At 41.8% G+C, this 27,039-nt stretch overlaps 1 protein-coding gene across 1 annotated transcript in view; it reads right to left on the bottom strand.

Annotated features, from left to right (window-relative positions):
* Positions 1-276: 276 nt before the first annotated feature.
* The window catches only part of LOC132864363 (paired mesoderm homeobox protein 1-like), a 28,245-nt gene continuing 1,482 nt past the window's right edge, over positions 277-27,039 (bottom strand). The window contains exons 2-4 of the mRNA XM_060897777.1: positions 16,092-16,267; positions 5,222-5,403; positions 277-3,696 (exon numbers count right to left, since the gene is read on the bottom strand). Coding sequence (XP_060753760.1) covers positions 3,564-3,696; positions 5,222-5,403; positions 16,092-16,267 — 491 coding nt within the window. The 3' untranslated portion in view covers positions 277-3,563. The remainder of the gene's footprint in view (positions 3,697-5,221; positions 5,404-16,091; positions 16,268-27,039) is intronic.

Here is a 27,039-nt window from a genome sequence, read left to right as displayed (position 1 = left end):
CTGCGCTTAACACCAAGGAGTCCATCATCAGGTTATAAAACACTGTACTAGATCTCTGGAAGGGCCAGGACAGCTTATTTTTCTCCTCGGTCTTAAAAGATTTTTTTTCCTGCGATCTATATCCAAAATAAATACATAAGTGGACTTGTGAGATCTCACAGAAATAGAGGAAAGCGGTATCTCTTATTTTCCTGCTCGAGAAGAAGAGGGAGGACGAGGACAAGGTGGTGGTGACTGGAGGCTGAAGGAATGATTAGAGAGTCACAGAAAGTCCCCTGGAGTCACGGTGTAGTTTTTATTGTGTTCACAGAGAAAAGTCGGTCAGACAGGGAATGACTTTTAGTCGTTCTTTATCCACATGGAAGCAACATCTGGACCTCCTTTTTAAAAAACTGTATGAACTGACAACCCATATGGAGTTACTTTAAAGATACAAGATTATTCAAAATCATAATAATAATAAAGTCTTTAGTAAGACAAAAGCCCTTACAGAAGCAACATATGCTTGGACCCCTAACATCGGAGTCATCCAAGTATGAGAAAGCATGCTTTTTTTCCCCTCTAATTTATTCTAAAACTTTGAAGAAACGAAGTGTGTGTGTGTGTGTGTGTGTGTGTGTGTGTGTGTGTGTGTGTGTGTGTGTGCGTGTGTGCTTTAATATTCATTACTGTCGCCTGCAACAGCTCAAAGATGATGTTCTTCATTACTGTTAATATTTCTGCATGATGAATGGAGAAAGTATTTCTGTTCCACAACACACTAATCCTTCATCATGATGCTGCTTGCAGATGTTTTATTGCATATGAATATTACAGATTCAGATATACTCAGGCCATATATAAAAAGAAAGGCAAAGGTAAAGGCCTCATAGACACACACACACACACACACACACACACACACACACACACACACACACACACACACACAGTGCATGAGCTATATAGAATTGGTATTTAATTCAGAAGAACCTGCATATTTATTGCATTATATTAGGGTTGATCCTGGAGATCTTTAGTTTTGAGATAATATCATACAGAATTAAAGATCTGATGTCGGCAAGATGGACATAAATGATTTATTGGTTTAGTTTTAATTGACTCAGCTGTGAGTGACAGGCACACAAGAGGCCACACCTCTTTCATTAAAGGCTGAGGAGTATTGAGGCCACACCTCCTGGACTGGGACTGATGGTCATAAAGGCCATGCCTCCTTCACCAGGACTGGGACTGACAGCCATAGAGGCTACACCTCTTTCATTAAAGGCTGAGGAGTATCGAGGCCACACCTTCTTCACTGGGACTGGAACTGACAGCCATAGAGGCCACACCTCCTTCACTGGGACTGATGCTCATATAGGCCACGCGTCCTTCACCGGGACTGAGACTGATGGCCATAGAGGCCACACCTCTTTCATTAAAGGCTGAGAAGTATTGAGGCCATGCCTCCTTCACTAGGACTGGGACTGACAGCCATATAGGCCACACCTCCTTCACCAGGACTGGGACTAACAGCCATAGAGGCCATGCCTCCTTCACCAGGATTGGAACTGACGGTCATATAGGCCACACCTTCACTGGGACTGGGTCTAACAGCCATAGAGGCCACTTCTCCTTCACTGGGACTGATAGCCATATAGGCCACACCTCCTTCACCAGGACTGGGACTGACAGCTATAGAGGCTACACCTCCTTCACTTGGACTGGGACTGACAGCCATAGAGGCCACACCTCCTTCACTGGGACTGAGACTGACAGCCATACAGGCCACGCCTCCTTCACTGGGACTGGGACTGATAGCGATAGAGGCCACACCTTCTTGACTGGGACTGATAGCAATAGAAGCCATGCCTTCTTCACTGGGACTGGGACTGATAGCAATAGAGGCCACGCCTCCTTCACTGGGACTGACAGCATGTACAGAAATCAGATCAAGGTCTTTTAATGTTGATGAAAAAGAGAAAATATAAAACACTGAGCACTCTGTATTGATGCAGTATTTATAGATAAATATTTAAAAGCTGACCGCGTACACGACTCGCCTTCCTGTCTAGCTTTCCCTCACTATTTTCTCTCCAACTCCTTTTCAATAAAACCAGCTAAAACTGACGCATACCAACGACGGTTATAAAACGTGAAAGAAATAATGCAAAAAGTGAAAGAAAATTACCATTACTATAAAATATTATTGTAAATGAAAAAATGTTGCTTGCTGTATTTCCACTAATCACTGCGAATGATGGATTACAATGAAATTAAAATAAACAGCAGAGCTTGAACGCCATATACAGAAGCCACACCTACTCTTAGACTGACAGGTTCACAGGCCACACCTCCTTTTAGACTGACAGGCACACATGCCACACCTCTTTTTCAACTGACACACAGAATACACCTCCTCTTCAACTGACACACACACACACAAGCCACGCCTCCTTGAATTGGACTGCCAGTCACAGAGGCCACGCCTCCTTCCCATATAGGGAGTCAAATTGAGGTCTTTAACACCCTCAATGAGTTGCAAAAGATTTACATATTTTGTATATACTTTTTGAAGCTGATCGTGTACAAGCATGTACGTGATGCGCCTTCCACCCTGGCGACACCTCACTCATCTTTCCCCGCCCCCTTAAAGGGAAAACTGAAGCATTAAAAAAACCTCTATAAGGCAAGTCTTAAGAAAGATGACGAAGTGATATTTTCTTTTCGCCATAAGAAAAAACAGAGCTTCAACTCCATACATCTCTCAAACTTACAAGCACAGAGGCCACACCTCCTTTATAGGACTGGGACTGACAGGCATACAGGCCACGCCTCCTTTCCTGGCACTGTGACTGATATTTTAACTCAGTGCAGCTGTACGGGAAATATTAAGACGAGATCTCTGATTGGTCAGTCGACTGGTCAACCTTTTCCACACCTAGTATTTTTTTTTTTGTATTAAATGTATACAATTTGGCGAGGTGTTGTGTATGTGTGTATGATATGTTCACTTCCTGTTTGTGTGTGTGTGTGTGTGTGTGTGTGGAGACCTATGCATGTTTTGACATGTTTTAAAATGCATGTCAGTCACATAAACCCAAAGGAGAAATCTTAGTATATTCATTACAAAGGTACATTTTTCCTAAAAAAAAAAAAAAAAGTCCAGTCTGTGGTCTTGATTACATCCTGGGAGAAGTGAAGGAAAAGTCCTGAATGTTCATGGGATTTGCATTGGTACATTCCAGAACCTTCTTCCATGGAGCTGGTTCAGTCTCCAGAACTCGAGAGTAAATTCTCCTCCTCGAGGAGCGACGTGCATGCGGCCGTAGCAAACGTGAAAACGCACGCTTTCCATTTCACATTTTTCCAGAGTCGAGGTGAGTCGAGTCGAGTTTTCCCCACTCTGCCAAAAATATGACCGCCACTGACGTCAATCGCTGCTTTAGAAGTTTTCTTTAAACATGTTTTTCTTGCGAGCCTTCGAGTCCACATGGAGAAAAACATTGGTGTGAAAGGTCTTTGTTGGGGATCATGGCAGCTCGGTGCCACACGTCGCCCGCGTTTGTACTCCATTTCCTCTCTCAGTTGACGGTCGGCACCTGGTTCATGCTGTACTCCTTGGCCTTCAGTCTCAGGTTGGCGATGCTGTTGGCCATGTTGACGCCCTGCGCCGTGTTGTTGTTGGCACACGATGGCGAGTAGGAGGCCATGGCACTGGAGAGGAAAGGTCAGGATTTCAAACTCAGAAGTGAATTACGTGACTCAAACATAAACACAAACACCACGAAACGTCTCGTTACTCTGATCACAGAATTTGATGTTTATCCAGAACTACAAAATATGTGTCTGAAATTTACAATGTGCTATACTGATGGATATATGTTCCAATTTTTAAGAACCATCATTACACAAAAAATATATAAATGATGACAAACATACCACAAAAAAATATGCAAAAACAAATATCCTAAACCAGTCACCACAATTTTCGTCTAATTTGGCAAAAGCTAGCCGAATGTTAGCTAGATGGAAGCATAGCTAGCATGATCACCTGCCTTCTTGCTAGCTAGCTAGCATGTGTGTTTGAGTAAAATATATTATTTTTATGTTTTAAATCCTTAGCTAGAATGCACAGAGGGAAAATTTCTCCAGTTTTTCATATTGGCTAAGATACTAGCTTACATGTCATGCTAGCTTTGTTTCTTTGCTTGCTTTAAAGCAACCATGCTAGGTTGGATTTTTAGATATTTCTGGATTAGCTGAGAGACTCCAGGGCTTACACTAAGGTCTCACATTGCCGGTTAATCTGTGAGAACCATGACTGGGGCTACCGTGGCCATTCCAGCAGATTCTGGAGGTGCTCTGTCACATAAATCTGGGTGGAGTAAATATGCAAATTAAGCCATGGGTAAAACCAATGGTGGTAGCGATGTATGGCCTTACGATAATGTGTACGGTTTTCACGGATACAGTACAACACAGCCATGGCAAGACGAAATAAGCCACTCCCTCGAAGCAAACTTTCCACTTTCTTCAGAATGTTGTTCCATGAACGTTTTGAGCTCAGTGGTTGCTACAGTAACCCCTGGTAGCCCACATTAGCCTCACGTATGCCTCAAGGATGCTCACGGATGCGACGAATGAATTCATCTCCGGCAATTTTCAACATGACCAAACTTCCCAAGGATGGAAGCCACGCCCTCTAGATTGTCAAGGTCGCTCCCTGGCTCTCACGTATTCCCACAGAAGGGCCTGGAACGCGTGCTGGTTGACCCCCGGAAGGCTCAAAATCATCTTCCAGCGTCTACTGTGAAGTGATTTCTGGCTAAATGAGACCTTAGCTTTAGCCTCAGTTCCCGAGATTTAAAAAAATAAATAAAATTATATAAATAAAATGAATAAAAGTTTGAACATGTGGCATGATTTCAAAAGTGTTGAATGCTGGACTGAATTCAGACATTTAATGAGACATTAAAATGAAAATTTAATAGTGAATAAGATCCTGATGTATCCATTTGTATTTTCACAAGGTCTATGTCATGTGTGCATGAGAAAAGCGCTAATTTTTTTTATCCTGTTCTCTAGCTACATTTAACGCTGAATGAGGCAAATCAGAATCCAGAATTCAGCACCTCTCTGGTATAAAAACAAATATTTTTTTTCAAGAAGATATAATAAATCTGCTAATTATCCTCAGAGCTGCAGCGGTTTTGAAGCTGTTCGTGATGTGGGATGTTACCTGTATGGAGGTGAGCTTCCCCAGGACAGGTAATCGCTCGGCCTCGGAGCTGGCCGCGGTACGATCGGCTGCTCCACCGATGTCACGTCTCCGGAGTAGGATTTGAGCAGCGAGGCATTTTTACTTGCCAGCAGTGCGCGCTCGTTACGCCGGAACTTCGCCCTTCTGTTCTGAAACCACACCTGAGAAAACAAGAGACAGAGATTTACATACGTGGGGAAAACGATAACAAACACTCCACATTGATACGACAGGGGAACCAAGAGTGCTCTGAGAGCACAATATCCCCCGCTGGCAACTCAGCCATAACTCTAGTAAAATGCGACTGAATTGAACGAAATTGCAATATGCGTATTACCGACATATAACAAAGAATCCTGTCAAGTTTCGTGAAATATCTCCAAAAATTGTGAGAGAAGTTGATTTCAGAAGGTGAGCACCCTCCATAGGATGGACAGAACGAATGAATGAATCCCCCTTTCAGGCCTTTTGGCCAGTGGGGGATAAAAATTGTGAGAGAAGTTGATTTCAGAAGGCAAGCACACCTTGATGAAATTGTCAAAGTACAAGTTTGTTAATAATCAAGGGCATAACTCTGGGAAAATTTGCCCAAATTAAACAAAATTTCAATCTGCGTATAGCTGTCATAACAAAGCCTTTTGCCAAGTTTGGTGAAATTCCTCCACAAATTGTGAGAGGAGTTGATTTCAGAAGAACGTACACCCTCATGAAATTGTCAAAGCACGAGTTATTTAATCAAGGGTCACAACTCTGGGAAAATTTCCACAAACGAAATTAAATCGCAATCTGCGTATTACCGTCATATAACAAGGGCTTTTACCAAACTTCGAGAAATTCGTCCAAAAATTGTGAGAGGAGTTGATGTCGGAAGGCAAGCACACCTTCATGAAATTAAGGTTGTTAATCAAGGGCTGGAACTCTGGGAAAATGCAACCGAATTGAACAAAATTTCAATATGCGTATTACCGACATATAACGATGCCTTTTGCCAAGTTTGGTGAAATTCCTCTAAAAATTGTGAGAGGAGTTGATTTCAGAAGGAAAACACACTCATGAAATTGTCAAAGTATAATTTTGTTAATCAAGGGCTGTAACTCTGGTAAAATGTGACCCAATTTAACGAAATTGCAATCTGCATATTACCGACATATAACAAAGAATCCTGCCAAGTTTCGTGAAATTCCTCCAAACATTATGAGAGGAGTTTGTTTCAGAAGGTGAGCATTCTTCCCGGGACGGACGGACAGATGGACATCACTGCGACATAATCCCCCTTCGGCCCTTTCAGCCAGCGGGGGATAAAAAACAAAACAAAAAACAAATTCAAATGGTTTGGCTTCTTCAAACAAGGACCTTCAGCATGCACTGGGGCGGTTTGTCGAGTGTGAAGCGGCTGGGATGAGAATCAGCACCTCCAAGTCCGAGGCCATGGTTCTCGACCGGAAAAGGGTGGCTTGCCCTCTCCAGGTTGGTGGAGAAGTCCTGCCTCAAGTGGAGGAGTTTAAGTATCTTGAGATCTTGTTCACGAGTGAGGGAAGGATGGAGTGTGAGATTGACAGGCGGATCGGTGCAGCCTCCGCAGTGATGCGGTCGCTTTACCGGTCCGTCGTGGTGAAGAAGGAGCTGAGCCAAAAGGCGAAGCTCTCGATTTACCGGTCGATCTACGTTCCGACTCTCACCTATGGTCATGAGCTTTGGGTAATGACCGAAAGAACAAGATCGCGGATACAAGCGGCCGAAATGAGTTTCCTTCGCAGGGTGGCTGGGCGCTCCCTTAGAGATAGGGTGAGAAGCACAGTCACTCGGGAGGAGCTCGGAGTAGAGCCGCTGCTCCTCCACATCGAGAGAAATCAGCTGAGGTGGCTCGGGCATCTCTTTTGGATGCCTCCTGGACGCCTCCCTTGGGAGGTGTTCCAGGCATGTCCCCCCGGGAAGAGGCCCCGGGGAAGACCCAGGACATGCTGGAGGGACTATGTCTCTTGGCTGGCCTGGGAACGCCTCGGTGTTCTTCCCGAGGAGCTGGCCGAGGTGTCTGGGGAAAGGGAACTTTGGGCTTCCATGCTTAGACTGCTGCCTCCGCGACCCGGTCCCGGATAAAGCGGAAGAAGACGAGATGAGACAAAAAACAAATGCAAGTCAATGCATATCATCAGGATTTATATCAAGTATTCTGTATATTTATCTGTACAGGATATCTGTTGTGTAAACACTAATCTCCAAGACACTTTCTGTAATTATTCCAATGCATAACATTAACATAGCTTTCTTTTTCAAGACGAGAACATTGATCGGATCAGTGTATTTCTACATTGGATTGAGTTCTCAGTCCTGTATACTGTCTGTAATTGTAATGTTCCTTTAAATAAATCTGACAAACCCCCTGGAACTTCAAGTTTGGTGAGTGATCGATGCTCAGGATAATTAAACTGTTGTACAAATAACACTGCAACCCTATAACACTATAACAAACTCTTTGACTATAAACTTTCGCATATAACGAACTAAGATCATGTCCCCTGCCTTTAAAGTGCATATCACGGGTACATTCAGGAGCAAGATCAATGTAATGCTCCTATTTTATATTAAAATTTGGTCAAATATGTCATATTTTGTGCATTTTTTTTACCTAGCGCAATACCAGAAAAATGCAGTTGAAATCGAGCCATTTGAGGCGAATTGGTCCGCCTCTGAAAAAACTCGGCATTTGGATTTCCCAGCAAACATTGATTTTCGTGACGTCGCGTGCGGGACGCCTCCCTCTGAATCTTACGTCAGCGCTGGTTTGTTTATGAGAAAACGACCTGGTGGTTTTCTGCACATTTCTTCAACGTTATCGCGTAACTATTAAAATGGTTAACAGATGTATCATAGGAGGGTGTAGCAACACCAATCTTGATGGGATTAGTACTCATCGTTTTCCAAAAGACCGGACAATGAGAGAGAAATGGGAGCGCTTGGTCTACACAGGCTGTGCACTGAAACCGTGCAAAGCTCGCGCAGCCTGCTGGCGCTTCCGCAGGTGACGTCACGAATCTGGCTCCAGACTCCCTTGGGATTTTTCCAGACACGTTTTGTTATTTTATTTTTTTCTGCTGTAGACAGATGGCCTTGTGCAAAATTACCCTTCTGAATGAGTGTGTAAAGGGACATACTTTCATATAAAAAAAACCACGAAATTGGTCCAGGATATGCACTTTAATGACAATTAAAGTCTCATCTCAGCTTATTATCTGTAGCCGCTTTATCCTTCTACAGGGTCGCAGGCAAGCTGGAGCCTATCCCAGCTGACTACGGGCGAAAGGCGGGGTACACCCTGGACAAGTCACCAGGTCATCACAGGGCTGACACATAGACACAGACAACCATTCACACTCACATTCACACCTACGGTCAATTTAGAGTCACCAGTTAACCTAACCTGCATGTCTTTGGACTGTGGGGGAAACCGGAGCACCCGGAGGAAACCCACGCGGACACGGGGAGAACATGCAAACTCCACACAGAAAGGCCCTCGCCGGCCACGGGGCTCGAACCCGGACCTTCTTGCTGTGAGGCGACAGTGCTAACCACTATACCACCGTGCCGCCCTAAAGTAAAGTCACAGGTTAAAAATGAAAACACGCATACTGCACGTGAAGATCGGTATATGATAGAATGAATCGTGTTATAGAAAAAAATCACACATGAAAATAAATAGAAAAGATAAGACATGAGAAATAAAACCTCATGCACTACTTTACATACTGAGATTTTACTATTTTGCATTTCTTTCAATGAATCGTATAAAAATCACATTTGAAAATAGTGTAAATGAAAAATGGGTAATAAAAATAAAATAAAAATACACTGCAACCATGCTATGACGAACTTTCGCACATAACGAGCTAAGTTTGTGTCCCCCATCTTTAGCGACAATGAGTCTTCAAAAAAAAAAATCACTGAGGCCCTGTCCACACGGCAACGGATTCAGGTGAATCTGATAAAATTGTTTATCGTTTCGGCCTGGCGTCCACACGGCACCGGCGTTTTGGGTGCCCCAAAACGAAATCTTTTGAGAACGGGTTCCAGAGTGAAAAAATCTGGCAACGGCGCCGTTGCGATGTTGTCTGGATGAGTAGAACGGATTTGTTTACGATGACGTCACAACCACATGACTGTCAGTGCTTCACGCCGGGTAGAAGTGTAATGAACTCGATGCGAGTTGTCAACAAATCCTATAACTTGGTTCATGAAACGCGCTTACAAAATATTTTCACTGTGAATATTTATTGTGTAATGGTGCAAAGTGAGAGAGAGAGAGAGAGAGAGAGAGAGACAGAGAGAGAGTGAGAGAATAGCCCTTAGGGCAGAGTCAATCCCGCCAGCAAAAATAGGGGAAAAAAAAAGGAACGATCTCACCTCTTCAGATGTTGGTTTAAGTCCTACAATACATTCCTCAAAAAGGGCGTAGAAGAACAAATTAATCCATCAACGTGTAGCATTCAATTTATTCCGGACCATTAAAGACGCCGCCTTCCGCGTAGAATCATACGTCATCCTTGCCGCCATATTGGATGGGTCAAAGCGGAGAATAAAGATGCCTCATTCATGTGCTGCGTTTAACTGTACCAACAGGTTTGCCATCCAAACGAGATCACATGGGATTACCTTTCACAGGTGAGACTGGAAAAATACTTTTCATTGTATTTGGTCATTATAACGTAATTTTACGAACAGATTTTTCTGACTGTGGCTAATATGAAGTCTCGCACATAATAGTTTATGCGCATGCATCCTTACTTCTTCTATTATTCTGGTGTCTCCGATGGGACCGTCTTACAGCGCACCTAGAGGTGTGGCATGTGTATTGCATCGTTTTCAGCAAGCGTTGCGTTGCCATATGGACCTGATATTTTACTGATCCGTTGCCCATGTGGACGCAATATTTTTTTTTTTAAATCTCGTTGCCGTTGTCGTGTGGATGTAGCCTGAGTCATGCGCTCCTCTTCCCCCTGAGACAAACAGTAAGTAATCGAGTCCGCAGTCGAGTTAACAATACGTCGTAACGCCATAAAATGAAGGCTTAATGAGCCTCGCTTAAGTGTCGATCACTAACAATTATCAAGAACGGTGATCACTGACTTCAAAAGAAGTCAAAGTCCTTAAAAGGACTTTATTTTACGAGCTAAAAGCAGTTTTACTCAAGTCTTTACACCGTAAGCACTGTTGTCATAGTTACTTATAAATGTAAGATACTCTCCATCCAAGACAAGCTTCATATCCTGGAGCATCTAAAGCGTGGTAAGAAAGAAACAAATTTGTCTAAAGAATACGGTATCCCGAAAAATTCAATTTCAACTTAAAAAGAAAACAAGCTCTGAGACTTCATCCATAACTGCAATCAACACGACGGACTGAAAAGAAAGACGATGCAGCAAGCAAACAACGGCAAGTGTGACTTATTTCCTTTACTTCATAAATATATCAGTGAATTAAGAGTAAATATAAATGAAACACAGTTGGTCTTGTTTTACGTAAGAGTGACCATCTGATGTGACAATTTCAGTATTAAGAACTTTTCAGGGGCGGCATGGTGGTGTAGTGGTTAGCGCTGTCGCCTCACAGCAAGAAGGTCCTGGGTTCGAGCCCCGGGGCCGGCGAGGGCCTTTCTGTGTGGATTGCATGTTCTCCCCGTGTCCGCGTGGGTTTCCTCCGGGTGCTCCGGTTTCCCCCACGGTCCAAAGACATGCAGGTTAGGTTAACTGGTGACTCTAAATTGAGCGTAGGTGTGAATGTGAGTGTGAATGGTTGTCTGTGTCTATGTGTCAGCCCTGTGATGACCTGGCGACTTGTCCAGGGTGTACCCCGCCTTTCGCCCGTAGTCAGCTGGGATAGGCTCCAGCTTGCCTGCAACCCTGTAGAAGGATAAAGCGGCTAGAGATAATGAGATGAGATGAGAACTTTTCAGTATAACGAACTATCTGGACGTTCAACAAGGAGTTTGTTATCGCAGCGTTACAGTGTATTTAGCAACACATCAGTCTTTTGTATTGTTTACATATAGAGGACGTTACACAGTTACGCGCGAAGATATAAAGTTTATTTTTGAGTGGTGAACATATTTTTTTCAACACAAGAAGATAAACTTCATACCTTTGTTCCACCGTGTAATGTTCTTTATATTATATGGACACATCCACAAAAAAATAAATAAATTCACAAGCTAGTCAAAAGAATTTTAATTTTGAACCAGTTCGCCATTTTGACAATGTGCGTCTAGTCAGCGGGAAAACACTGGGAATGACATCATCGGAGTGAAATATCAGGAATTATTATCCATACAGGATAACGAGTACATCAGAAGGACAGCACATGTGGAGAGCTTGGGAATTACGCTAAGAGAGATGAGACTGAGATGGTATGGGCACATCCTGAGGAGAGATGCAGAGCATGTTGGAAGGAGAATGTTGAGGATGGAGCTGCCAGGCAAATGAAAATGAGGAAGGCCAAAGAGGAGATACATGGATGTGGTGAGAGAGGACATGAAAGTAGCAGGTGTGGTCGAGAAGGATGCGAAAGACAGGGGGCAATGGAGACGAAAGATCCGCTGTGGCGACCCCTAATCGGGAGCAGCCAAAAGAAGAAGTAGAAGCTTATCCATACAGGACACTTTTCCGATGGAATAAAAATGTGTTCTATTCCCTTCTAGCAGGTTTCATTCATTTGGTTTGATAGCATGCAATATTGTTCGCATATCGCTTATCCTACGTGTATTATGTCACTCTACCAATAGATAATGAGCACTGAATATGGTTTACGATATTGCATGGTTGTCAAGACAACATGACGTCACACGCTGGAGACGTAAAACTTCCATGCTAGCAAACGACTGGGGCAATTTGTAAACAAACATGGCCACCAGGTTTGCTTTGTTAAATACGGAAGATTTTGAGAGAATTTTGAAAGAGAAAGACGCGTTGAATACCTGAAAGAAATGTATAATAATAATAATAATAATAATAATAATGGCTTTTTTCATAGTCTATCAGATATATCAGATTTAAGTGAATCTATCTATCTATCTATCTATCTATCTATCTATCTATCTATCTATCTATCTATCTATCTACATTCACTGGATATGAGCAATTGTGTGCTCTGATTGGCTACTCTAGTACTAGGATATCAGCTCATATACTGTCTCATCTCATCTCATCTCATCTCATTTTCTTCCGCTTATCCGGGGCTGGGTCGCGGAGGCAGCAGTCTGAGCATAGAAGCCCAAACTTCCCTCTCCCCAGACACCTCGGCCAGCTCCTCGGGAAGAACACCGAGGCGTTCCCAGGCCAGCCGAGAGACATAGTCCCTCCAGCATGTCCTGGGTCTTCCCCGGGGCCTCCTCCCAGGGGGACATGCCTGGAACACCTCCCCAGGGAGGCATCCAGGTCATATACTGTGAGTAGAGAAAAACAAAATGGCGAAGCGTGTTGCTGAACCAACTGAGGACTAAATAAAAACTCAACTTGAAAACAAAACCCCAAAAATTGTTTTCAACAGTTTTTGAAAATTGGAAACAGGAATAGCTAAAAGAATATAGTTTATTTTCTGTTTCCCCCCCCCCCAATATTTCCTGTTCCACACTCCAGCCCAGCCGATGGCAGTAATGCACCTTTAAGTTGGTTTGTCAACCGCCAAAAAAACCCTAAAGAAGAAGAAGGACCCCCCCCCCCCAAAAAAATGGAATAAATGTATTTGATGGTAAGCACTTTTTTTTCAGTAATTATTATCGCATTTTTCACAAATTGCTCCTGTCATTTTGCCGGTTTGTTGACATTCTAGGCAGAAATTATTTTGTCAGAGGTTTTGTATAAAATTTTTATTTATCGAATTTGCAAAAAATAAAAATGCTCCGTTTCTCAAAATCCAGTGAATGTGGAGAGAATAAAACAGTTATTCCACTCAATCTCGTCGTACATGGATTATAGACAACTCGATGCTATGCGCCTCGCCGGATATCAGCTCATGTACGACGCGATTTTGTGGAATAACTGATAAATCTATCTAACTATCTATTAACATTTGAATGATGTCTTCACATTTTAAGCCACGCCTCCTATCTGAGTCTGATACTGGAAAAGTCCAATTGGAGTTTTGATGTCTGTTTTTACCCGTGTTTATTAACCCTCTGGGGTCTGAGGGTATTTTCTGGCACTCTAATGATTTTGGTATGCTCTGATTTTGTTGTCAATTTCAACAAATCTAAGCAGTATTTTCAAAGTCATATGACGTTTTTGTATTCAGCACAAGTTCAGCTACAATAATATCTCTATAGTCTGTCTGCCATGATTGTAATAAATAAAAATATCAGATAAATGAAGATGTTGTACAAAGCAGTTTTAGAACTGTGTTGGAATGTGTGAAAAAACATGACCTTACCCATTGTGATGAACCGTTTTGGTCACTTGAGGTGATTCTGTTCAGTCTGAGGAATGGATCAAGCACAAAAACTTAAATCTGCTCCATTGATTTTGGACACTTAACTGGCCAGCAAAAAATTATGTCCTGTTGTTTTGGGATAAAGGGTTGGCAGTGGGAGGGGTATTCAATGAGAAGTGTAAAAATTTCCATTCCATTCAATGAGAAGAGTGAAAACCCCTCCCACTGCCATCTCTTAATCCCATCAGGTCAAGTCCCAATGGATAAGGTCATGTTTTTTCACACAGTTCGAAAACTGCTTTTGACAACAGCTTCCTTTACCATATCTGGTATTTGACTTTATTTTGGTATTTGACTCGATTCCATGTGTCTTGTACTAGTCAGAGGTAAAGCTGTAGCATTAAGTTTTCTGACCCAGATGAGTCTTTATGAAGGAGGGCTTTGGAGATTATTATGGTTGGAGCTTCTCAGCTGGTGAGGGAAAGACTGTTTACAGCTGCTATAACATAAATGAGAACAGGAACTGAGTCGTTTCATCAATGTTCCACAACATTAAACTAGAAATAGGATTGTTTGTTAAATCAGTAAACAATGGTAATTGTTGGAAAATTGCTGAGGTAGAAGAGGAATAAATACATCAGGATGTGCTGCTACGGGAAAATGATCAACCTCTGGATGGAAAATGGTGGTGATTTGAGTATAACCGCATGACATGGAGTGTTTTATTCAAGTCAAGTCAGTTTATTTGTATTGCGCTTTTAACAACACAGTGTCGTGAAGCAGCTTTAGAGAAAATTAAAGACTTTAAATAAACATATGACACTCGGACACCGTTATCAAGGGAGAGTTCGTAAGCTAGGTCAATGTCAAAACATATAAAAATAGATTAGCATGATGCTAAACAAAACGTTTGGCCTATATAGAGTCTGATTGTATATTGAGACTAGAGTTGGTCTTCTTTCTCTAATGTAGAACATTTCCTCCAACAAGCAGTCGAATTTACTCTGAGACGTTCTTCAGACAACAAAGTTCTTGTTAATCGTTTGTTGTCTTGAAAAAGGTGTTTGTTGTTCGAAATGCTTGACATTAGAGAAAGACGACCAACTCTTAACATGCAATCGGACTCCTTACAGGCCAAACTTTTTGTTTAGCATCATGCTAATCTATTTTTATGTGTTTTGTTTTGACACTGACTTTGCTTACGAACATTTGTTTGATAACGGTGTATGAGTGTCACCGAAACTTTGTGCTCTTTTCCTTAATTTTTAGTAAACTTTTTGTTTTTCTAAATTTTTACTTAAACATATGAGCTAATTTTATCCCTAATACGTTTATTTATTCCTGATGAGCAAGCCTTAGGCAACTTGGCAAGGAAAAACTCCCTGAGACTTCATGAGGAAGAAACCTTGAGAGTAACCAGACTCAAAAGGGAACCCATCCTCATCTGAGTGATAACAGATAGCATGATTATAAATGACTCGCTTTTCAGTATAGTTTTAGCATGAAGTCGAAGTCTATTCGTTATATATTCTAGAATTCGGGGTACATTTCACATCTCCGAGATAAACCTTTGTTATTTTCCACAAATCTTTATTGAATCAATTTTGAACAATAACGCAAATTATAACAAACGTTCACCAATAGCGATGCTTGATGTACATTTTAGACCCAATTTATCCATAAAACATTAACTAAACGACTCCCACCCCTCCTCCCACATTATTGGCTGTATTCGACTCCTGATTCATCCATTCAACTCCAATAAACAGGAAATGATTCAGTCTAACAATCTGGTTTTTGGAGCTTATTCTATTAACTGTTATAAAATCAACTGCACAGAAAGTGTCTTTTCTGTCTTATGTGAAATTTCAGTAATTATAAAAGATATATATTTTTTATCCATCCCAATGTTCTTGTCAACTCTGTTATAAAACTGCATAAACTCCACAAAGACTTTTAATAATACACATGACACCTGCACCGAGTGATGTCATTTCCTCTGGCGGGAAACTTCAGAACGTGAGGCAGTGAGGTGTGCTGTGTTCTGTTTCTTCTCTCACACTCTTAAATTTGAACAAAATTTTGAGGATTTTTACACCAGCAGGAGATTAATTATTCGTCAACTCTGTTATTGTGATATCAGAGTGAATCTCTCACTTATTTAAAAAAAAAAAACAATAATATAATTAAAACCCATAACGTTTTGTTTTGATACGTGCCGTGTGGTCGCTAGTTTGAGGTCAGTGTGCGGAGTTAAGACGCGAAATGGCAGAAAGTGTCAACTCTGTTATCGTCAGGTCTGTGAATGGATTGCCCGGTTTGACGATATAACAGAGTTGACGGTAACTAACAGGGTCGACACGTACCCTGAAACGTACCGACAGTTATAGAACAGGCCGTGTATGTATAAAAACAAGGATGTTGGCTTACTGACCTGCACGCGAGCCTCGGTGAGGTTAACCCTGCGCGCAAGATCCTCCCTGACGAAGGCGTCGGGATAATGCGTCCTCTCAAACACCCGCTCCAGGGCCTGCAGCTGACTGCTGTTAAACGTGGTCCTGTTTCTCCTCTGCTTCCGCTTCTTTTTCTCCTCGGAGTTCAGCTGCTCATCTGAGAACGAACACACACATACACACACACACGCACGCACACACACACACACACACACACACACACACACACACACACACACACACACACACACACACAGTTAGATGGCACATCAATAAAGTCTAATGGCAGTACTGTCCTGAAAAAAGCCTTGCATCACTCACATCAGTGTCGCCCCTGATTGTTTAATCTGTTTATAAAACACTCCACATTGTGCTGTTACAGGAAAATAATCAATAACAGCGTGCTGTGATGGAACTGAGTTATTGTATTATTTTCCTAGAACAGCACGTCCTGAAGTGTTTTATCCCTCTGACACGACAGCAATTTGCCAACGATTACAATTTCTTAAAAAATTCACTAAAGAGCAGCATGTTGTGCTTTTTATCCATTTATAGTTACAGTACATGTGTTATTAGGGAATAGCAATCAGTGCCCTGGAACTGAACCCATGTTTTTTACGAGTGGCATCACTTCAGCGCCTTCGTCTGAAAGTGTTTTAGGGTAAACTGTGAGTAAAAAGTCTGTTGATATTCTGAAGGTGTCACTGTGTAAACTGCTGCAGTTATGCCAGAGTGTACAGCGGATTTTATTCTGTCCATCACAGTGAAAACAGGACGAGGAGCTCGGCGTAAATCACACACACCGCTGCAGTGATCAGGACTCTGGTCTAACAGGACTGGAGATGGATGTTATTGTGTTATCTGTCCTGACAGGTACGGCATGGACTGGAAGCCATTTTATGCAAACATGATGGAGAGAGAAAGAAGGAAGGAATCAGGAAAGAAAGAAGAAGAAAGAATGGGGAAAGAAAGAGTCAGGAAAGAATGAAATCAGGAAAGAAATCAAGAGGGAAATGATAGAATCAGGAAAGAAGGAAAGAAAGAATGAAATCAAGAAAGAAAGAGTGAAAGAATTAAATAAAACAGGAAATAATGAAATTGGGAAAGAAATCAAAAGGGAAAGAATAGAATCAGGAAAGAAAAAGAAATGATGGACTTGAAGGAGGGAGAAAGAAAGAAAGAAAGAAAGAAAGAAAGAAAGAAAGAAAGAAAGAAAGAAAGAGGGAGAGAGCACAAAAAGAAAGAAAAATGAATCAGGAAAGAAAAATAAATGATGGAAAGAAAGAAAGAAAGAAAGAAAGAAAGAAAGGGAAATGATGGAAGAGAGAGAGAGAGACCAAAAAGAAAGAAAAAAGAATCAGGAAGGAAAAAGAAGTGATGGAAAAGAAAGAAAGAATCAGGAAAGAAAAGGAAATGTTGGAAGAGAGAGAGAGAGAGAGAGAGAGAGAGACCGTACCAACCACAAAGGAAGAAAAAAGAATCAGGAAAGATAAAGAAATGATGGTATAGCCAGAGAGAGAGAGAGAGAGAGAGAGAGAGACCAAAAAGAAAGAAAAAGAATCAGGAAGGAAAAAGAAATGATGGAAAAGAAAAAAAGAATCAGGAAAGAAAAGGAAATGATGGAAGAGAGAGAGAGAGAGAGAGAGAGAGCAACCAAAAAGGAAGAAAAAAGAATCAAGAAAGATAAAGAAATGATGGAATAGACAGAGAGAGAGAGAGAGAGAGAGAGAGACAGAGAGGGAGAGAGAGAGAGACCAAAAAGGAAGAGACCAAAAAGAAAGAAAGAAAGAAAGAAAGAATCAGGAAAGAAAAGGAAATTATGGAAGAGAGAGAGAGAGAGAGAGAGAGACCAAAAAGAAAGAAAAAAGAATCAGGAAAGATAAAGAAATGATGGAATAGAAAGAAAGAAAGAAAGAAAGAAAGAAAGAAAGAAAGAAAGAACAGCACTGTCATCTTTTCGTCGGTATATCGTCAGGTCGAATCTGTACGCGTGTGAATTTGATGGTAAAGCTTAAAGCGGCGGTTCGATGTGTTACTTGGGGATTCTTTTCCACCTCCCAGGTTTCAGTGCCACGTCTGTCAGCGCTCCAGGGCTTTAATAAAGTCCCGCAGAAAGCGCGAGCTGCACAGAGAGCTGCTCTTACTGTCCTTATTACACGACAACAATTACATAAAATACAGTGAAATCCAGTTTCACTTAATAAAGCTGTTTTACAGCTGTGCAGTGAATAAACAGTGGGATTAAAACCAGCACCGTTTCCCAGCTGTACTGCTCAGATCTATAACTCATACTGACAGGTGATGCATACGGTGCGGACCAGAACCAAACTGAACCGCAAACGCGTGGATTAATCAAACATTAATACAAACATACACAGGAAGGGAAGGATTTATTATTACAGTATATACACTCACCGGCCACTTTAATAGGAACGTGTTGTTGAGTCTAAGATCCCTGTTCTTGGTTGCAGGACTGGAACCCAGTGTGTTGCATTGCTGAGATGCTTTTCTGCTCACCGCGGTTGTAAAGAGTGATTATATGAGTTAGTGTATCCTTCCTGGCAGCTCGAACCAGTCTGTCCATTTTCCTCTGACCCTCTCTTATCCACAAGGCGTTTGTTTATTTTCCACCCACAGAACTGTCGCTCACTCACTCGATGTTTTTTGTTTTTCGCACCATTCTGTGTAAACTCTAGAGACTGTTGTGTGTGAAAACCCCAGGAGGAGATCAGCAGATTCTGAAATGCTCAAACCCCATACTCATCTGGCTCAAACCAACACCCACAGTGCCACAGTGAAAGAAAGAAAGAAAGAAAGAAAGAAAGAAAGAAAGAAAGAAAGAAAGTCACACTTCACTGTGAGATCACGATTTTTCCCGTTCTGATGTTTGAACATTGTGAACATGAACCGAAGCTCTTGACTTGTATCTGCGTGATTTGACGCATCGTGCTGCTGTCGAGGGATCGGCTGATTAGAGAACTGCAGAAAACAGTTATAAAGCATGAAGCACCGTACTTCATTACAATGCTGAATTATTATGTTGGTGTATTTATACTCAACCGAAATCAAGTATTTACTTTTACTTAATTACATTTCCAATAAATACTGACTCCCCACACTTTAGATTTTTATTTATACCATCTCTTTAAGACTCATGATAAATCTCTGAGGTCTCAGTGACTGAACGCTGCACATCAACACGACGCTGAACGATCACACAATTTATTTACATTTCTGTTTAAAGTGTCCACTCATGGAGACTAAACTGAAGAATCGCACCAAATCCTTCATTTCCTCTTAAAAAGTCGTGATTTCTCACGCTGTCCTGAGGGCACTGTTCCAGAGCATTTTTTAAGGATTTTCCACTAGGAGACCAACTGGTCTGGGCAATACAATCACAGGCCCCAGAGTCCATGCGGCTGCACCGCTGCGGCGTATTCTGTGATGCAAATTGCCGCATTACGAATCCTCGTTTCAGCCAGCATAATATCAACATAGTTAATGCAGTGCCAAGTTCATTATCTCTAGCCGCTTTATCCTGTTCTACAGGGTCACAGGCAAGCTGGAGCCTATCCCAGCTGACTACGGGCGAAAGGCGGGGTACACCCTGGACAAGTCGCCAGGTCATCACAGGGCTGACACATAGACACAGACAACCATTCACACTCACATTCACACCTACGCTCAATTTAGAGTCACCAGTTAACCTAACCTGCATGTCTTTGGACTGTGGGGGAAACCGGAGCACCCGGAGGAAACCCACGCGGACACGGGGAGAACATGCAAACTCCACACAGAAAGGCCCTCGCCGGCCCCGGGGCTCGAACCCAGGACCTTCTTGCTGTGAGGCGACAGCGCTAACCACTACACCACCGTGCCGCCCGCAGTGCCAAGTTTTCCTTGTTAAATGTATACTTACATGGTACTTGGTTAATTAATTGCAACTGATTGAACCAAATGATAAGACATAACTTGGTTTAAAATTTGGTCTCCCAGTGAAGCTGGTTTGGCATTGACTAGGAGACCAAACCTGGCCACTGGGAGACCATTTGGTTTCCCAGTAACTATGTTAAAAAATGCTCTGCACTGTTCCATTTACATTGAGAAAGATTTGGTCACATGATCACAATCATTTCTCAGGACTTTTTCCAAACCTGATTGAAACTGGAATAATACAGAACTGAAAATTATACAAAAGTTATAAAGACATTTTAAATCACCTCCCGGTTCCGGTCCGATTCACACCGAGCTGCCACAAGCCTCGCTACCATTTTATTTATTTTTTAAAAATAGCTACATGGATTTTTTTTCAGAAGTTTTTTTTTTTTTACTTTATTTCTATCTTTAATTGACTGGCAGCAGAAACTGATGTTGTCTCGTTTCACCTACACAGCGTTCTTTCTCCTTCTGAGTCACCAGTAACTCCATTTAACAAGCTGAACCATTGCATTTCAGTAAATAAACACAATTCTGCTGAAATAAACCACTCGCCGTGTTTTGTTTTTCTTTTTAAACTCCCTGTTAAGGGGGCGGCATGGTGGTGTAGTGGTTAGTGCTGTCGCCTCACAGCAAGAAGGTCCTGGGTTCGAGCCCCAGGGCCGGCGAGGGCCTTTCTGTGTGGAGTTTGCATGTTCTCCCCGTGTCCGCGTGGGTTTCCTCCGGGTGCTCCGGTTTCCCCCACAGTCCAAAGACATGCAGGTTAGGTTAACTGGTGACTCTAAATTGAGCGTAGGTGTGAATGTGAGTGTGAATGGTTGTCTGTGTCTATGTGTCAGCCCTGTGATGATCTGGCGACTTGTCCAGGGTGTACCCCGCCTTTCGCCCGTAGTCAGCTGGGATAGGCTCCAGCTTGCCTGCAACCCTGTAGAAGGATAAAGCGGCTAGAGATAATGAGATGAGATGAGACTCCCTGTTAAGTGTGAATCATCTCATACATAGACACAAGTGTTTTACTGTAAAATACCCCACCTATATTTCTCATCTGGGACACTGAGAACCAAAACCGGGACATAAATCTCTATCTGTGACTCGTGAGGAACTCGGTGAGAGTGTTGTTTTGATAAATTTGGGGACTTTTTGTTTGTGAATGTGTCGATATAATAAAAAGAAAATCACACGCTGGCTTGAAGAGATGAAGTTTATCTTCTCATGTTGAAAAACTCGCATTTTTCATACAAAATACATCACGGCTCTGAGGGACAGATTTCCTGATATTTCACTCTGATGACGTCACTCCCAGTGTTTTCCCACTGACTAGACGCGCGCTGTCAAAATGGTGAACCGGTTCACAATTAAACTTCTTTTGATTAACTGATACTAAACCCTTAAAATAAAAAGGGAACGAGGGGGAAAAAGAGGGACTGGGAGGAAAGAAAGAGGGAAAGAAAAGAGATGGAAAGAAAGAGGGAGCAAGGGGAAAGAAAGATAGAATGAGAAGAAAGAAAACAGGGAATGAGGAGAAAGAAAAAGGGAACGGGAAAGAAGAGGGAATGAGGAGAAAGAAAAGAGGGAATGGGGAAAGAAAAGAGGGAACGGAGAAAGAAAAGAGGGAATGTGGGGAAAGAAAAGAGGGGACGGGGAAAGAAAAGAGGGAACGGAGAAAGAAAAGAGGGAATGTGGGGAAAGAAAAGAGGGAACGGGGAAAGAAAAGAGGGAATGTGGGGAAAGAAAAGAGGGAATGAGGAGAAAGAAAAGAGGGGACAGGGAAAGAAAAGAGGGAACAGGGAAAGAAAAGAAGGAATGAGGAGAAAGAAAAGAGGGAACGGGGAAAGAAAAGAGGGAATGTGGGGAAAGAAAAGAGGGAATGAGGAGAAAGAAAAGAGGGAATGGGGAAAGAAAAGAGGGAACAGGGAAAGAAAAGAGGGAATGTGGGGAAAGAAAAGAGGGGACGGGGAAAGAAAAGAGGGAACGGAGAAAGAAAAGAGGGAATGTGGGGAAAGAAAAGAGGGAACGGGGAAAGAAAAGAGGGAATGTGGGGAAAGAAAAGAGGGAATGAGGAGAAAGAAAAGAGGGAATGGGGAAAGAAAAGAGGGAATGAGGAGAAAGAAAAGAGGGAACGGGGAAAGAAAAGAGGGAACGGAGAAAGAAAAGAGGGAATGTGGGGAAAGAAAAGAGGGGACGGGGAAAGAAAAGAGGGAAGGGAGAAAGAAAAGAGGGAATGTGGGGAAAGAAAAGAGGGAACGGGGAAAGAAAAGAGGGAATGTGGGGAAAGAAAAGAGGGAATGAGGAGAAAGAAAAGAGGGGACGGGGAAAGAAAAGAGGGAACAGGGAAAGAAAAGAAGGAATGAGGAGAAAGAAAAGAGGGAACGGGGAAAGAAAAGAGGGAATGTGGGGAAAGAAAAGAGGGAATGAGGAGAAAGAAAAGAGGGGACGGGGAAAAAAAAGAGGGAATGAGGAGAAAGAAAAGAGGGAATGTGGAGAAAGAAAAGAGAGAACGGAAAGAAAAGAGGGAATGTGGGGAAAGAAAAGAGGGAATGTGGAGAAAGAAAAGAGAGAACAGGGAAAGAAAAGAGGGAATGTGGAGAAAGAAAAGAGGGGACGGGGACAGAAAAGAGAGAATGAGGAGAAAGAAAAGAGGGAATGTGGAGAAAGAAAAGAGGGAATGGGGAAAGAAAAGATGGAATGAGGAGAAAGAAAAGAGGGGACGGGGAAAGAAAAGAGGGAATGAAGAGAGAAAAAGGGAATGTGTAGAAAGAAAAGAGGGGACGGGAAAGAAAGAGGGAATGAGGAGAAAGAAAAGAGGGGATGGGGAAAGAAAGAGGGAATGAGGAGAAAGAAAAGAGGGAATGGGGAAAGAAAAGAGGGAATGAAGAGAAAGAAAAGAGGGGACGGGAAAGAAAAGAGGGAATGAGGAGAAAAAAAAGATGGAATGAGGAGAAAGAAAAGAGGGGATGGGGAAAGAAAAGAGGGAATGAGGAGAAAGAAAAAGGGAATGTGTAGAAAGAAAAGAGGGGACGGGAAAAGAAAGAGGGAATGAGGAGAAAGAAAAGAGGGAACGGGGAAAGAAAAGAGGGAACGGGGAAAGAAAGAGAGAATGTGGAGAAAGAAAAGAGGGGACGGGGAAAGAAAAGAGGAAATGAGGAGAAAGAAAGAGGGAACGAGGAGAAATAGAGAATGTGGAGAAAGAAAAGAGGGAACAGGGAAAGAAAGAGGGAATGAAAACTCTGTAAATCTTTATTTAATTCAGCTTTTTTTCTGTTTGTTTTCTTGATAAAAATCTTTTCTTCTGTTCCACTGACTCACGCTCATTCAGTCCTCTGTGTTCTGTTTTACAGTAAAACGCTGGGGGGGGGGGGGGGGGGGTTGTTTTGGTTTTTGTTTGTTTGTTTGTTTTTCAGAAAAACACTTGCGCGGTTGGCGCCGTGTGTTGTTTTTACAGTAAAGCACCAGAAAAGCCGCTCCGAGTGAAAGCGCCGTGAGACTTTCGGCTCGAGTGTGAACAGAAACGATCCGGTTTGTGCTGACGTGTGAAAATGAGCCGATGTGTTTTCGGCGCTCTTTATTTTAGCCGAACGCGATCGCTCTGGGTTTACACTGATACGCCGAGGGAAGCGAAGTGGGGATGCAGTGACTCAGAACTACAGAGCAGAAGGTCATGAGTTCAGATCCCAACACACCCAAGCTGCCATGAGTGTGTTCCTGAGTGAGACCTTTAACCTCCATCTGCTGTGCCGTGTCACGTCTCAACCATCACAAACGTCTCTTTGGATAAATGAGCAAATCCAGTGGATACGATTTTAATTTAAATTTAAATGTTCAGTTTATCAGAGGGATGTGATGTAAATTGTAGAGTAATGATCTGTAACTACGGGACGTCTGAGAGTGAATGATCTTTACAACTTTTATCCATTATAGCAATCATGATGTCGTAGCGAACATGGTAGCGTTTAGAGGATTGTTTTTATATTTTTTTTGCATGTCATTATCAATACACGTATTAAATATCTGTAACTTTCTAACTTCAAAATAAATTAACTGAAAAATAACTCTTGGGTTTCTCTGTGCCTAAATGTCCCTGATTAATGATTCAATGTTTGGTTTTTTAAAAAGTTTTCATCATGTTTTTATTTCGTATCTCAGTTATAAAGATTTTAGAGTTTTCAGACACGCTGTACAGAACTGTAACATTTTATTTTACAATAATTTACTGTAAATTTTACCGTACGTGACGTGGCTTGACAGGTAGAACACAACATCCGTCCTCAAAGTTATTCATAATATTTATTCATTTTACCAAATTTTATTCGGTTTCTTACATCCTGTGCACGAGAAGTGAAGAGAAATGTCTTTCTGTAAACTTTACTTTACAGTTTTTACAGGTCATGAACGTTATGAGCCTTTCATGACTTTAGTGACTGAGACAATCATCATCATCATCATCATCATCGTCGGTGTGTAATTTAAACTTCTGTAACGGCGCAGAAGAGGAATAAATAATACATAAAGGACGCATCTGGAGAACTTTCAACACTTTACACTTTTGCAGCGGGATTTAAACCCACCATCTAAAGCTCACGAGACGGGGCTGATAATAACTATCAAACACAGATCCTACATGCACCAAATGTAAACACGCCCCTGCTGCTCTGTTCTGTTCATTAGGCTCATGCTCTGTTTTAGTCATATTAGATATCCTAATATATACACTCACTGGCCACTTTATTAGGAACACCCCTACATCCACCTGCTCTTTTGTTTGATGCTGTTCTCTAATCGGTCAATCCCTTCAGTTTCGGTTAATGTTCACAGTGTTCAAACATCCATCCATTATCTGTCGCCACTTATCCTGTGTAGGGTCGCGGGCAAGCTGGAGCCTATCCCAGCTGACTATGGGTGAGAGGCGGGGCACACCCTGGACAAGTCACCGGATCATCACAGAGCTGACACATAGAGACAAACAAAACTCACACTCACGGTCAATTTAGAGTCACTGGAAAACCGGAGGAAACCCACACAAACACGGGGAGAACATGCAAACTCTACACAGAAAGGCCCCTGTCGGCCACTGGGCTCGAACTCAGAACCTTCTTGCTGTGAGGCGACAGCGCTAACCACTACACCACCGTACTGCCCTGTTCAAACATCAGGATGGGAAAAATTGTGATCTCAAAGTGTGACTTTCTTTCACTGCAGTACGGGTGTCGGTTTGAGCCAGATGAGTATTTTTGGTTTCAGTATTTCAGAAACTACTGATCTCCTCCTGGGGTTTTCACACACAACAGTCTTGAGAGTTTACACAGACAGAACGGTGTGGAAAACAAAAAACATAACATCGAGTGAGTGAGTGAGTGAGTGACAGTTCTGTGGGTGGAAACAAACACCCTGTTGATAAGAGAGGTCAGAGATCAGAAAATGACCAGATTGGGTGGAGCTTTTCAGCCAGGAAGGATATAGTAACTCATATAATCACTCTTTACAACCGTGGTGAGCAGAAAAGCATCTCAGCAACAGCAGAACACACTGGGTTCCACTCCTGCAGCCAAGAACAGGGATCGTAGAATCAACAACACGTTCCTATTAAAGTGGCCAGTCAGTGTGTGTATTTGAAGCATATTCACAGCTTATAAATTTATAATCATCTCCTCATCGATACGACAAAATATATCACGATTCCCAAAGATATTATTATTATTTTTATTATTATTGCTAATAAACTGCTAGCAAGACAATTGCGAAAAAGCTTTAAATAAATAAATAAATAAATAAATAGTCATGTTTTACGGTACATAATGCTACATAAATCTGTAAAATTATAACATTTTGCAACTACAATTTTTCTCCAGTGAACCTGGAATTATTTGTAAAGCAATTTAATAAAATTACTCCTGCAATATCTTCAAAACGTTTGTAAGTATTGTGACATCTCTACCTCTTCTTTTTCTTCTTCTTCCAGTACAGTTCAGACCACCTTCTGGCGCATTCTCGCTCTCAAACTACTGACATAATGTGACATAATCACGATATTGATATATTATCATCGTCTCAGTCTGTCCAGTCCTCGTCCTGCCTCGTCCAGCTCACCCTCTTTACAGCAGCGCTTTCATTCTCCTGCACTGGAAACAACTATCTACGTCCACATTTCAGTTTTTAAACCTGGAGAAAATTAGATTTACGACTCGAAGGTCTGTTTATAATTTCTTTGCTGTTTATTTCATCCGTGGACGCCCCGGCCCCGGCTCCGGCCCCAGCTCCGGCCCTGACCACGTCTCTTCGCTCTAATCTCTAAAGCCTCGTCGCGCTGCAGCTTTCTACAAACATTTCTCATTTCCATTTGCTTCATTTACTCTCCGTGATTCATTTTTGTGTATTCGCTCGTGTTCACACCTCATTTTAGTCATTTTGGTTCTTCTTTTTAATATTTTCTAAAAGGTTTCCAACAAACAATCGATAGCATCGTCATTGTGCAAAACAAAAGCCTCCTAATCTGACTAAAATAAACTCACGGAAAAAATAACGCACGTTGCAAAGCGACTGCTTTTGGAGGTGCATGGGGTTTTTTTTTTGCTTGTTTGTTTTTTTAATCCTTTTTATTTTAATTTTATTTTACAATGTAAAGACACTTCAGGTATCAACACTGCTCATAATGTCATTTATCTACAGCGTGATTTTCACTTTTACGTTCTCAGCTTTAATCAATTACAATCCTAGAACAATATAATAATAATAATAATAATAATAATAATAATAATAATAATAATATTTTAAAAACATATTTCCATGTTTGCGTGTACAAAAACTAAATTGCCAAATATTTTTGCAGCTTTGTTTATTTTTATTTTATTAATTAATTTATGAATGTATTTATTTACTTACAAATTCTCTTCAGCATGTTCTCGTGATTATTATCAGCGTCTATATTGTTTGTATTTGTATTGAGTTTACATTTAGTTTGGACAGATCGGCTTTATGACTCTGTGATCAACAGACATT

Source organism: Neoarius graeffei, chromosome 17 (assembly GCF_027579695.1).
Source record: "Neoarius graeffei isolate fNeoGra1 chromosome 17, fNeoGra1.pri, whole genome shotgun sequence".
Classification (NCBI taxonomy): domain Eukaryota; kingdom Metazoa; phylum Chordata; class Actinopteri; order Siluriformes; family Ariidae; genus Neoarius; species Neoarius graeffei.
Note: the sequence above shows the minus strand (reverse complement) of the source record. Positions and strands in the feature narration are given on the sequence as shown.